We start from the raw sequence: 10,777 nt of genomic DNA, 5'->3' as shown, positions 1-10,777 counted from the left end.
TCTGTCATGGGTATCCCAATTTGGTTTGTTACCTATTGTTTCTTTTCCTGGGTTTTGATGAACCATTTTAACAAAGCCATTCTTGTCCTTGAAGCAGTTAGGAGTAATGAAGTAAATTCACTTACCAACTCTGAAAGATTTTACTTGGATTAGCTGACACCAATGTAATTCATCTGAGCAGGCTCAAAGGAACTGCCTGTTTGTGTATGCACTTGACACCTTTTTAAGCTGCCTATGAGAATCTATGCCTCAGCATACATTGAGGGAAAACACACTTAGGATTTCTGTGTTCTTTGATAAATACTTTTCAGTTAATAAGAGAACACATGCACAGGAGATATTTAGTGTCAGGCATTAATTGTAAACGTTGAATTCTTTGAGCAGCTGCAGGGCCTTTTGCTAATTCCCTTGCTCTCCCACTTTTGCTACAGGCTGAGCACAGCAGCACATCCTTATTACACAGGACAGTGTTTTGCTCTATATTTACCAGTTACTGCCAGGTATAACAGGTGCCATCAGGAACACTCTTGTTCAAAAGCAGTGTAATATCAATCAACTTGTTCCCCAGTGGAGATGGATTACTAATAAAATCTCATTTACCATTCTCAGTGAAGGTTCAGAACATGAAACAGTGTTTGAGTAAAGTACCTTTTATCTAGCTGAAATAAGGAGCATTTTCTAGCCAACCTTTACATGTGAAAGTTGTACAAGTTTTGCAAAAATGTACTGAAAAGTCACTGTCTAAAGTCATGCTCTAGGAGTAAAATCTTTGTAATCCTCTAGAGAAACTTAGATTTTGTGCAGGAAAGAAAATTTACTGTGAAATTTAGTTGTTTGAATATGATTAGAATGAAACATCTATCATTTATTTTTCAAAGACAAAGGGTTTGTCCTCTTGAAAGGTCTTTTTATAAGGCAAAATGAACAGACTAAGCAAGTCTTTAAGGAATTTTAAAAATAGGCTTTAATACAGGAAATAAACTTTATGACAAATATGAATAACAGTTTCCTAGACATGTATAAAATCTGGAACTAGCAAGGGAGATACACTATAATGTACATTATTTGACACAGCAACAATTGAGTTTTTGCAGCAGCTCTGGTTCTGCAGCACTCCTCCAGCTTCTGCTGCAATCTCAGTCTTCCTGACTCTTCTGAAAGCCAGTAACAGCTCTCCAGACAGTGCCTTCCCACCTGATTTGTTACACATAGTCTGTATTAAAATCATAGGCATCATCTTCATCTACTGGTTTATCTAAGCTGAAGGACAGTGATCTAGAACGTTCTTTTCCTGAGAAGAGAAAATCATGTGTTAGTGAAGCCAGTGCCAATCCTGGAAGTACCAGAGCCCATCCTTGAGCCAGGGTTCTGAATACACACCTGCCCTCTGCCCTTTGGAATGTGTAGGATTCGTTTGTTGTTTTCCAGGCTTTGCTTTTCTGGTCACCTGAACTTGGCTTTCCTACAAGTCAGAGGTCAGACATTATTTAAACATCGCTGATGAAATCTCCCATGCAAATGAAACCTAACAGAGCCTGGGGAGTGTGTGGATGTTCCCTTGTATAGCTGAGCCTCACTGCTGAGGCCAAGGGACTTGGAACAATGTTGTCTCCTTAATTCAGAAAAAAGCCCAACTCTAGTGAAACCCTCATTTACCTCTTCGACATCATCATCATCATCTTCTTCTTCTTCTTCCGTATCATCTTCATCATCTTCATCATCATCATCACTTTCTGTTAATTCCTCTTCCTCCTCGTTGCTTGTTTCCATGTGTCCCCACTCAGATCCTTCCTCTATCACTTTATTTTCCTCTATTGTCCCATTTGTCATACCAGCTGACTGAAAAGCAATGCTGCTTGCTGGACTGGGGTGCTTTAAAGCTGCAGAAAACACAGGAAGTGTCTGTTCAGTCCCTGTCATTCAGCACAGATGTAATGCCCACCCCCGAGTGGGGACACTGCAGTTCTGCCCCCTCCCTGCCATACAAAGGGCTCCCACGCAGGGTTCTGCCACCAAGGCAAAGGAAAAGGAAGGCATCTACAGAAAACTGCTAGGAGCTGGAAAACCTGGATTTAAGTATAGGTAAGTTTACCTAGGTGGGTTTAGATTAGATAGCAGGAAAAAATTCTTTACTGTGAGGATGGTGAGGCCCTGGCACAGGTTTCCCAGAGAAGCTGTGACTGCCACATCCCTGGAAGTGTTTTGAGGCTAGGCTGGAGTGGGCTCTGAATAATCTGGTCTGAGTGAAAGGTGGCCTTGGCCACAGCAGGGGTTTGGAACAAGACTGTCCTTAAGGTCCCTTCCAACCCAGGCCAATCTGACTCTATGGTTAATGGTAGTCTCTTACAGGAACAGTCCTACCTTGAACAGTGTTGCTGTTTTCTTGTTCTAGGTTATTTAAATTAAAGCCTTCCTGCATTTCAGCTATTTTTTGTTCTGTAAGATAGGGTGGTGGTTTCTGAAATCCTGGAGGTTGCGAGTAGTATTTTATTCTGGCTCTGAGAAAATAAAAATGAGCATTACAACAAACAACTAAAGATAACAGTTAAATCACTGTATTTAAAAATAAAATCCAGAACACAAAGCTCTCAAACTAATAACTGTTTAACAGCAGTTCAATAGATACTAAAATTTGACTCTGAAGTTGTCAACACTATTAAGGGGATAGCCCACTCCTGAGAGGAAAATGCAATGGCACTTTGTCACCACAGATCAGCTGCCTGTAAAACCATGAGCTATAAAAGCAGCTGAGCCACTTGAGCAAGGGAGATAGTCACAGTCAGTTACTAAATCTGAATTACATTTATTCCTACCCTCAGAATATAGGAACCACCCTAAATTTCCATAGAAAGTTTGCCACATCCCTTCCCGTCTAGAAAAGGACAACGTGGACTTGGTATTTGAGAGGAGAGCAGATTTCTGTTACAGAAATTAGCTATGGAATAATGTGCAACAGGCTTCGACTCTGCTCATATATCCTTCACTGCTTTAGAAAATTATCTGTGGATGGCATTCTCTAAATTTGTTGGACAATCCAGCTCTTTACCCAAGTAAAATATGAGAAAGGAAGGGAAAAAAGCAGCCTCTCCTTTTTAAGTACTTTGCTGGACTCGGTGCTTCTGCTGTGTTGGACTAACAGTGAGAAAAAGGTGAGCAGCACAGAGCAAAGTTCACAGCATACATACCCTGTCCAGTCACAAAGCACTAATTTAGCCATATTTTCTATGTCAGGAACACCTCCCTTTTTCAGCATGCCCCTCTTCTGAGCCAGTAAAGATAAAAAATCTTGAGGGTCCCTGAAATCTGGGATATTATAGTGCATCATTACCTAAGATAAAAAAAAGAGACACATTTAATTTGGATAACAGTAAGGACAGAGTAAGTGAAAAGCTGTTTTTTCTCTCGCATGTGGGAGTAAACACTACGAAGCAAAATGCCTACTTCATCAACTAACTTATCTGCCATTCACCCAGACTTGTGGGTGTACAGAGACAGCACACTGGTCTGTGAAAACGTTTTTCACAGAACTGAAAGGCAATTAGGCTTAGGTTAATTTGTTTGAAACTAGAGTGAAATCAGAGTTGGATCTGAGGTCTTCACTGTAACCATAGGATACAGAAAATATCATCATTTTTCACTCTTTTGATTGTGTGGTGATGAGGTCTTAAAACCAATGTTGTTTACTCTGGCTGTCAGGATTGTGGCATGCTGTTCTGCCTTCTGTTTGTAAGAATTAAAGATCACACTTGGCATTGCCAACTTTGCAGGGTTAGGGAAAGCAGTTAAAAAACTATCAGAATTAGCTAAAGCAAAATGAACTTTCATTACTGAGCCTAAGAAACCCACAGAGAAGTCTGATGCAGTGAGAGATGGAGAAAAAAGATGGAGCTCACCTGCTGCTTACTGCAGTGATTTATGATGGCATTTACTCCTTCAAGCACAGCTGCTGAGTCTGATCCTTCGGGGTCTATGACACTTCTCAAGGCCAGAGCCAGGGCACTGTTGGAAGGATCTGCAATTATACTTGGACTGTCCAGCATCTTTGTCTGCTTATCAAGGTGGACAACTTGCATGGACCTGTTCAGAGAGAAATGCACTATGAGCAGATAATCAGTGAAGGACTGGTAATGGTGAGGGATGCAAGACACAAAGCTCAGTGTTGGATTGAATGTACTTCATACAGTCAGTTTCAGTGTTTTGTCATCATGTGCTTTGTGTAGGAAAGAAATTTTAACAAACAAAACATCAAATTTATACACTGTATGCCTTGAAGAGAGCTTCCATCACACATATCAATCATCTTGCAGATTTTAATGTGCATTTAAAACTGCACACTGGTGTGTTTTGCCCCTAATGGACTGAAGCACAAACTCATGGTAAGTGAAACATAACAAACAAGGAAAAGAACAGCTTTTATCAGACTGAGCTTACTTGGTAACACCTCTTGCCAGGCCAACATTGCAAGCACGCTTTCCTTTGAGACTGTTGATTATGCTGCTCTTTCCGACGTTAGGGAAACCTGAGGAAAAATCACAGAAATCCTTATAACTTAAATAAGAAAACGGGTTTTTGACACTGATCAAACTAGCTTCTTCCAGGTATCTTTGCTAAGGTATGTATCAGTGTGAGATCAGAGTTGGATCTGAAGTCTTCACTACAGAAGTAAGACAAAGAATGTATCCTCATTTCTCACACTTACAGGATTTGTGGTGCTGCATTATTTTTGTCAGGCATGAGGAAGGCAGTGCCACTGGAGCACATATCCTGCCTTCCCTGTGTTCCCACAGAACCCCATGCTCCATGTGGAAGTGCACCATGGATCACTGTCAGCTGAAGTACTACAACACTGAGCACCTTAGATCGAAGAACAAAGACTAGAACCTGTCTCTCCAAACACTTACCTACTACCCCGACCTGAATGGCTTTGTCTTGGGTCTTGCCATACTCTTGAAGAAGCTTCAAAAGGCATTTGCTTCCAAAATACTGAGAGGTTTCTGAGAAATCAACACGTGCACGTCTTTTTGTGACCTGTTCCTGCTACAGGATTCAAAGGCAAAAACACCCCATGATCAGGAACTATTAAGGAAGATAAAATACGGATACTTGGATTTATGAATCTACTGTAATTTCAGTGGTAAGAATTCCCCCACTGTACTGCAAAGCTCAGTCAAAGTGTAAAGGCACATCTATCAGCCACAGAAGTGCAATCAAACCAGGGGAAAAGGAATTTTAAAGCTGTTTCAACACGTATGACTGCAAACACGTGATTTTCTCATGGGACAGCCTGCAGTGCTCTTACCATAGTCTTGTCCTTCATCATTGTTGCTGACTTAAAAGCAACTGTTGGAAATTCCTTCTTCAAATACTTCAACCATTTCTCTATGTTGTCCTTTGGCGCTAAATCTGGGAAGAAGAGCAGTTCTTTTACTCCTTAAATGAATCTTACCTTAACAAATGACATTTGGCTGAGAACTCAAGTATGATGTACTGGGTACATTCCCCAAAGGTACAGAGAGTCTCTTTTTCTGACTTAGCAGAACACATCCCAACTACATGTCTGTCCTCTGTATTAGGTTTTTAATGCTAGGGTCTTGCTAGAAGACTTTGTATGGTACAGAATGTTGTTCTGTGAAGATTATCCCACAATCCTTGTAAAGGGTACTCTACCAAGAAGTTCCCTTTGCTCTTGTTGTTGCTCTTGGCATTTTATTTTCTTTATTTAGCTGCTGGTAACTCAGTAATTTCCAGCCTTTTTAGCGAGCTCAGAGTTGGATCTTATGTCTTCAATGGAATCTCAGATTCATTTAAAATCTTCATAGCTCACCTACCACAGAACCACAGTGCCAGTAACACTTTGAGAAAACCTGTGTTTCTTACCAATTTTGTTCAGAACCAACACCAACTTTTTGTTTCCTCCAGAGCAAGTGACAGCTTGCTCCAGCTGAGGACATCGGCAGCCCATTGGATCTCTGGCATCCAGAACCTCCAGAACCACATCTGAGGCCTCAAGCACCTGAGTCAGAAAAAAGACAAGAATCAAGTAAGATATCACAGACCAGATGACAACTCTGGTATAGCTATGGCTTACAAAAATAATTGTAAATACTTTCTGTCATAAAATCCCTTACTTCAGTGTTCTAGTTTATCACAGACAAACTTTGTGTTCTAAACAGTAATACAAAAAAAAGAAAATAACAAGTTGTGTTATTGCTGACTCTCATCTAATGATACAAAAATAGTTAAAGCATTTCACCTTCATGAGCTCCCTGCAGAATGATTTCTTAGAATTTTTATTCAGAGGCTTTTTAGTGTTTCCTTTAGATTTGCCAGAGGATTCCTACAGCAAATAAAAACAAAAGAAAATTATTTAAACGAGAATTAGTGTCTAATACTTGTGTGCATATTCAGCATGAAAATGTAACATGAGCATGCTGCTTAAGAAGGTGAAGTTTCAGGATGACTTCTACAGGTTCAAGGAATCAAAATCATACGGAACCCCTACCTTTCCCTCTGCTTTCTCCTTGATTGTGGCTGCATTCTTTTTAGCTTCCAGCTTCCTCTTCTTTTCATGTTCTTTCTGTCTGTTGAGTTTCTGCTTTTGTTTCAGTTCTTCAAGCTGATTGCAAACAGAAACCCAGGCCAGATAAAACACTTTTGAAGGTGGTAAGGAAGAATGTTCTTTGTCCCCATTCCTGACCCAAGCTCCTGTGCCAGTTCAGAAGTCCTGACTGTCCAAGTGACTTTGGGAACGTTTTTTACATCCTACCCAGAGGCAGCTATCCATTAGCTAGATCCCAAAATAGTAGCTCTGCAGCCACCCGTACGGCTGATAAAGGTTGTTCCCATGTCACATTAGTCTATGCTGCAGACAGCAGATCCCTATTTTCTGCGTAATCACATAATGCCATGGTTTAACTCCCAAGACTCTGATGGGAGATCTCTGTATCCCAGCACCACATGGAATTCCGACTGCATTAGAAATGACACTTCCAGCATGTTCACATGTACAGTGAGGAAATAAAGGTTAAAAATAAAAGAGTAAATCGTTACACACTGTACAATGCCGGAAATAAATATATTATTTTTCCAAAGCACGAGTCTAGTGGGACCATCTGCCATGACTGCACCTCTGAGTGCACGCTAAGACACACAAAGCTTCCTTAAAGAAAGGGATGGTCTCAGTTCTTGCTCTCTTTACCACAAACTGTATTTACCCTCTGCTTTCTTTGCTCCGCTTCCCGCAGAAGCTCTTCCTTGAACGGCGCGGCACTGGGAATTCCGGGGTCTTTCTTGGGCTTTTTTTGTTTACGTTTCTTGGCCTCCTTCCTGACTTTTCTGTGGTGTTCTCTGATCTGAAGACAAGTACAAGAAAACTGTCTCAGTCTGAGGTCAAAAATTTCAATGTACCGGCCCCCAAATCACCAAACGCAGCGCTGGGAGCCGCGCTCGGCCGGGCCTCACCTTCTTCTGGATCTTGTAGCGCTTGTGGCAGCTCAGCCTCTTGCTCGCCTTCCTGAGCTCTGCAAGGCAGCGCGCCCGTCAGCGCCGTGTACCGACACACACATCCCCGCCACCGAGCTCCTGCCGCCGCCGTTCCCCCAAGCCCCAGACCCCGAATCCCGAGTCCTCGATCGCTGCCGCTCGCTTGGCCACTCGCGCCCGCACCCGCCCTCTCCTCCCCCTGCGGGCCCTCCCTGCCCGTCCCGGTGCCCGTCCCGGTGCCCGTCCCGGTGCCCGTCCCGATGCCCGTCCCAGCGCTCACTCGGCCGCTTCATGGCGCCGCCACGTGCTCCCGCCGGCGGGCGCTGCCGTAAAGCGCGCCGGCGCTGCCCCGCCGGGGTGTCGCGCGGGCTCGGCGCGTTGGGCGGCCAGGCGCGCTTTGCGGCAGCGGCGGCGGCGGCACCGGCAGTGTCGGGACGGGCGGTACCGGCGGGACGGGACGGGCCGGGCCGGGCGGACCCCGCGCACCCACCCCGGGTCGGCCGCGGCTGCGGGAGGCGGAGCGGAGCCGGCGGGGTGAGCGGCGCGGGCGGGGCGCGGGTCGGAGCTTGGAGGCCGCTGCCTCCCTTTGTGTGGCGGCGTCGCCCGAGCGCGCAGCGGCCCCGCCGCGCCGGGCCCGGAGCGCCGAGCGCCGCCTGCCCCTGACACCTGCCCCGGGCCTGGGCCGTGTGGCCGTCCCGGTCCCCGGCCGCCGGCCCGGGTGCGCCTCAGCCCTTCCCGCCCTGTTCCCGCCGTGCTCCCCGTGCCGGCGGCGGGCGGGGCCCGCGGGGTGACAACGGCCGTTCCCGGGGCGGGCCCGGGGACGGCGGAGGGTCCTGCCCGCTGTGGCGGCAGCGCGGGCCGGGCCGGGACAGCGTCCTGTCCGCCCGGTGCCGGGAGAGGGGTTTTCTTTGTCTCGTGCCGGGGATGACACCTTTCCTCCCGGGCCGGGGCTCCGGCGCTTCGGGGAGTTACATATTTGGTATCTTTGTTTCTTCTTGTCCCCTGTTGATAGAACGATGGATGTGTTGTCCCTCTCGCTTTTTCGCCAGCTTTGCCCTTTTAAAGAGCCTGGTTGCTGCCAGCCCCCGCTTCCCATCCCGTAGCAGCTTTCAATGGGATCGGTAACCGGGGGAAATTCTGGCTGCGTTTCCCTCCCTTGTTCCCTTTGCTAAATTTACATGTTTCATGTTCCTGGCGGAACGTGGGAGATCCTGATAGCGATCAGTACTTCCCATGGTATCTATTGGCTTTTAGCTCTCCTCTACCTGAAGGCAGAGCACGAACCGTGTGCTAGAATGCGTTGTTTTATTTTAAGCGTGTTAGTCCGATGTGTGTAAAACCTGTTTGTGTAGGGAGGTTGGAGTGGATAACGCTTCTGGTCCTTCTTTCTGTACAGCTTTTGGGAGAGACAACCTTCCCCCCGTTGTGTATATCACAGTATACATGTGAATTAGTAACGACCAAAGCATTTCTTGCTGTGGTTTTGTGACATTTTTATGGCTAGTGGGGGCAATTACCAAGGAGATGCTCCAGCTCCTGTTGCGTTGGAGGTGGTGGTTCATTGGTAGCAGTGGAGGTTCTTGGTGTGACTGTTGAGAGACTTGGAAGCCAGCAGTACAATTGCAGAAGAAATTCAGGGAGAGACGTTCTTCAGTAAAACCGTGTTTCTGTGCCCAGCTGAGTTCTCTGTGCTTAGGAGTGTGGCAATCGAGGGGGAAGTTTGTGTTTTGGAGCTTCAGCTCCAGAGAGAGTTACATCAGCAGGTCGCTCACTGAGTGTTTGTGATGTTGTCCAGACTGATACGTGTTTTGCGTGTTTATTAGAGGAAAAAAACGTGTTTTGAAGGCTGTTTATGAGTGGAGGGGATCATGATCACAGCAGTGTCAGAGTATGGCTGAGAGCCACAGCATTGTGCCTTGGACAGTGGGCATGGAGCAGCTGATGTGCAGTTTGCAGGCAGGTGCTGGCTGGGAGGTTCCCAAATCTTTATTTCTGGAAGGGGCTGGACTGAGTATACTCTTGGGTTCCTGGTTGAAGCAGAATTATTGATTCTGGTGGTCCCTCCTGCCTTCCTTCCACAACCAAGGGCTTGTGTTTCCCAGCACATGCCTGGTGGAGCCACTCCAGATTGTAGCCCTCAGATGAGAGCTGCAGGCAGTGCCAAAGCATGAGACTGTTGTCAGTTCCCAAAATGAATTGCCTGCTGGTAAACCACAGAGCTTCTCCGCGTGTCCGTGTTATGAAAATGTCCAGAGTGCTGAACAGAAAAATAACCTCTCTGGGGTTTGATTGAAGGCAGGAGTTGGAAGAACTACATGGAAGCAAACATTTTGCCATAAAATGGTTCTGTATATTTCACATGGAATTTCTGGGGAAAGAAAGTCAGACTTGGAAACTACTTAGAAATTGAAACAATGTATTTTTAGCTTATGGCTGTATACTTATTGTTTACTTCTGAGTATAAAAATCCACTCTGAAGAGTGATGGAGGTGCCTCATCTTAGAGTTTATTAAGTGTTTGTTGACCTTAAGATTATGTTGTTATAAGCACTGTACTGCTTTGCATTCTGTAACTTTTACAGCTTTCTGGTTTGTACTCTCAGGTCAGGTATCACTTCTGTTTACTTTCTTCTCTGCTTGATGAATCATTCTCTAACAAGTGGCTGTGAAATCTGTAATGCATATTCAGGAGCATTAGAGAAATGTATTTTTACCGTGACAATGACAGAAGTGTCTAGCATTCAGTGTGCAAAATTACTTTGTAGAGTTTCTGCTGGGCTAAAAAAAGTTGCCTTCTGTTTCTTGCTTTTTTCTCTGTCACTGTAATTATCCACTTTATTCTTGGTTTTTATTCTTTATCTACCTACTCTGAATTTTCTTCCCTCTCTCTTTCCTTTTTCTTGTCTTCCAGTTGTGGCTGTACTAACACCATTACTGGTTTGCCACTCTTAGAGTGTCCCCTTCTCGCAGTATCTGTGCTTGCCCATCAGACACTATGAGGAGATTGGCTTTTCGAGGTGCTGGTTCTACTCTGGTAAATCTGGTAAATTATTGATTGTATCTCCATCCCTCTGCCTTGGCCTTTTGCTTTTCTTTTTCATAACTGTTAATTATTCCTACCTTATTCATCTCATGTGTGTGCCTGAAGTTCTCTCTCTGTCTAACAGAAATGCTTTAATGCAGTTACCTTGTGCTGCCTTACCTTGTCAATCATCTGAGTGCCTCCTAAAAGAAATTCCTGGATTTGGTTGGAAAATGGGGATAGGCTGGGATAGATGCATCTGTTCTGTCCTCAG

At 45.1% G+C, this 10,777-nt stretch overlaps 2 protein-coding genes and 4 non-coding genes across 29 annotated transcripts in view; 1 reads left to right on the top strand and 5 right to left on the bottom strand.

The window, feature by feature from the left end:
• Window positions 1-946: 946 nt before the first annotated feature.
• GNL3 (G protein nucleolar 3) lies at window positions 947-7,886 on the bottom strand. Its single transcript, XM_014869658.2, has 15 exons — window positions 7,763-7,886; window positions 7,462-7,520; window positions 7,215-7,352; window positions 6,503-6,616; window positions 6,254-6,337; window positions 5,878-6,013; window positions 5,300-5,403; window positions 4,902-5,037; window positions 4,432-4,519; window positions 3,894-4,077; window positions 3,186-3,328; window positions 2,362-2,498; window positions 1,657-1,880; window positions 1,381-1,462; window positions 947-1,291 (listed from the first exon to the last, which is right to left on the bottom strand). Exons 1-15 carry the CDS (start codon window positions 7,773-7,775, stop codon window positions 1,203-1,205), a joined length of 1,731 nt encoding a protein of 576 aa, XP_014725144.2. The 5' UTR covers window positions 7,776-7,886; the 3' UTR covers window positions 947-1,202.
• Window positions 3,563-3,636, bottom strand: LOC148222506 (small nucleolar RNA SNORD19). Its single transcript, XR_015806156.1, has one exon. It is a non-coding gene; the product is annotated as a small nucleolar RNA SNORD19 (small nucleolar RNA).
• On the bottom strand, window positions 4,144-4,219 carry LOC148222505 (small nucleolar RNA SNORD69). Its single transcript, XR_015806157.1, has one exon. It is a non-coding gene; the product is annotated as a small nucleolar RNA SNORD69 (small nucleolar RNA).
• On the bottom strand, window positions 4,618-4,691 carry LOC148222504 (small nucleolar RNA SNORD19). Its single transcript, XR_015806155.1, has one exon. It is a non-coding gene; the product is annotated as a small nucleolar RNA SNORD19 (small nucleolar RNA).
• LOC148222503 (small nucleolar RNA SNORD19) lies at window positions 5,750-5,822 on the bottom strand. Its single transcript, XR_015806154.1, has one exon. It is a non-coding gene; the product is annotated as a small nucleolar RNA SNORD19 (small nucleolar RNA).
• An 89-nt stretch (window positions 7,887-7,975) lies between the features above and the next one.
• PBRM1 (polybromo 1) overlaps window positions 7,976-10,777 on the top strand; it is a 56,362-nt gene continuing 53,560 nt past the window's right edge. For 4 of the 24 annotated variants that reach the window (XM_088171585.1, XM_014869656.2, XM_088171578.1 and 1 more), the window contains exons 1-2: window positions 7,980-8,016; window positions 10,393-10,524. In XM_088171585.1, the coding sequence (XP_088027711.1) occupies window positions 10,477-10,524 (48 nt within the window). In that variant the 5' untranslated portion in view covers window positions 7,980-8,016; window positions 10,393-10,476. Of the gene's footprint in view, window positions 8,017-10,392; window positions 10,525-10,777 lie in introns of all 24 variants that reach the window. The other 20 variants (XM_088171579.1, XM_088171571.1, XM_088171576.1 and 17 more) reach the window with 14 other exon arrangements.

This window comes from Sturnus vulgaris, chromosome 11, assembly GCF_052056855.1.
Source record: "Sturnus vulgaris isolate bStuVul1 chromosome 11, bStuVul1.hap1, whole genome shotgun sequence".
NCBI lineage: Eukaryota > Metazoa > Chordata > Aves > Passeriformes > Sturnidae > Sturnus > Sturnus vulgaris.
This window is presented reverse-complemented; position numbering and strand designations above follow the sequence as displayed.

What these genes read in the sequence shown, in the direction of transcription:
- GNL3 (XM_014869658.2), bottom strand. An exon ending in TCTGCAGGGAGCTCATGAAG is followed by an intron (nt 6,014 to 6,253) that starts GTGAAATGCTTT and finishes TTTCTGACTCAG; the next exon opens with GTGCTTGAGGCCTCAGATGT. An exon ending in ATCACTGCAGTAAGCAGCAG is followed by an intron (nt 3,329 to 3,893) that starts GTGAGCTCCATC and finishes TTTTTATCTTAG; the next exon opens with GTAATGATGCACTATAATAT.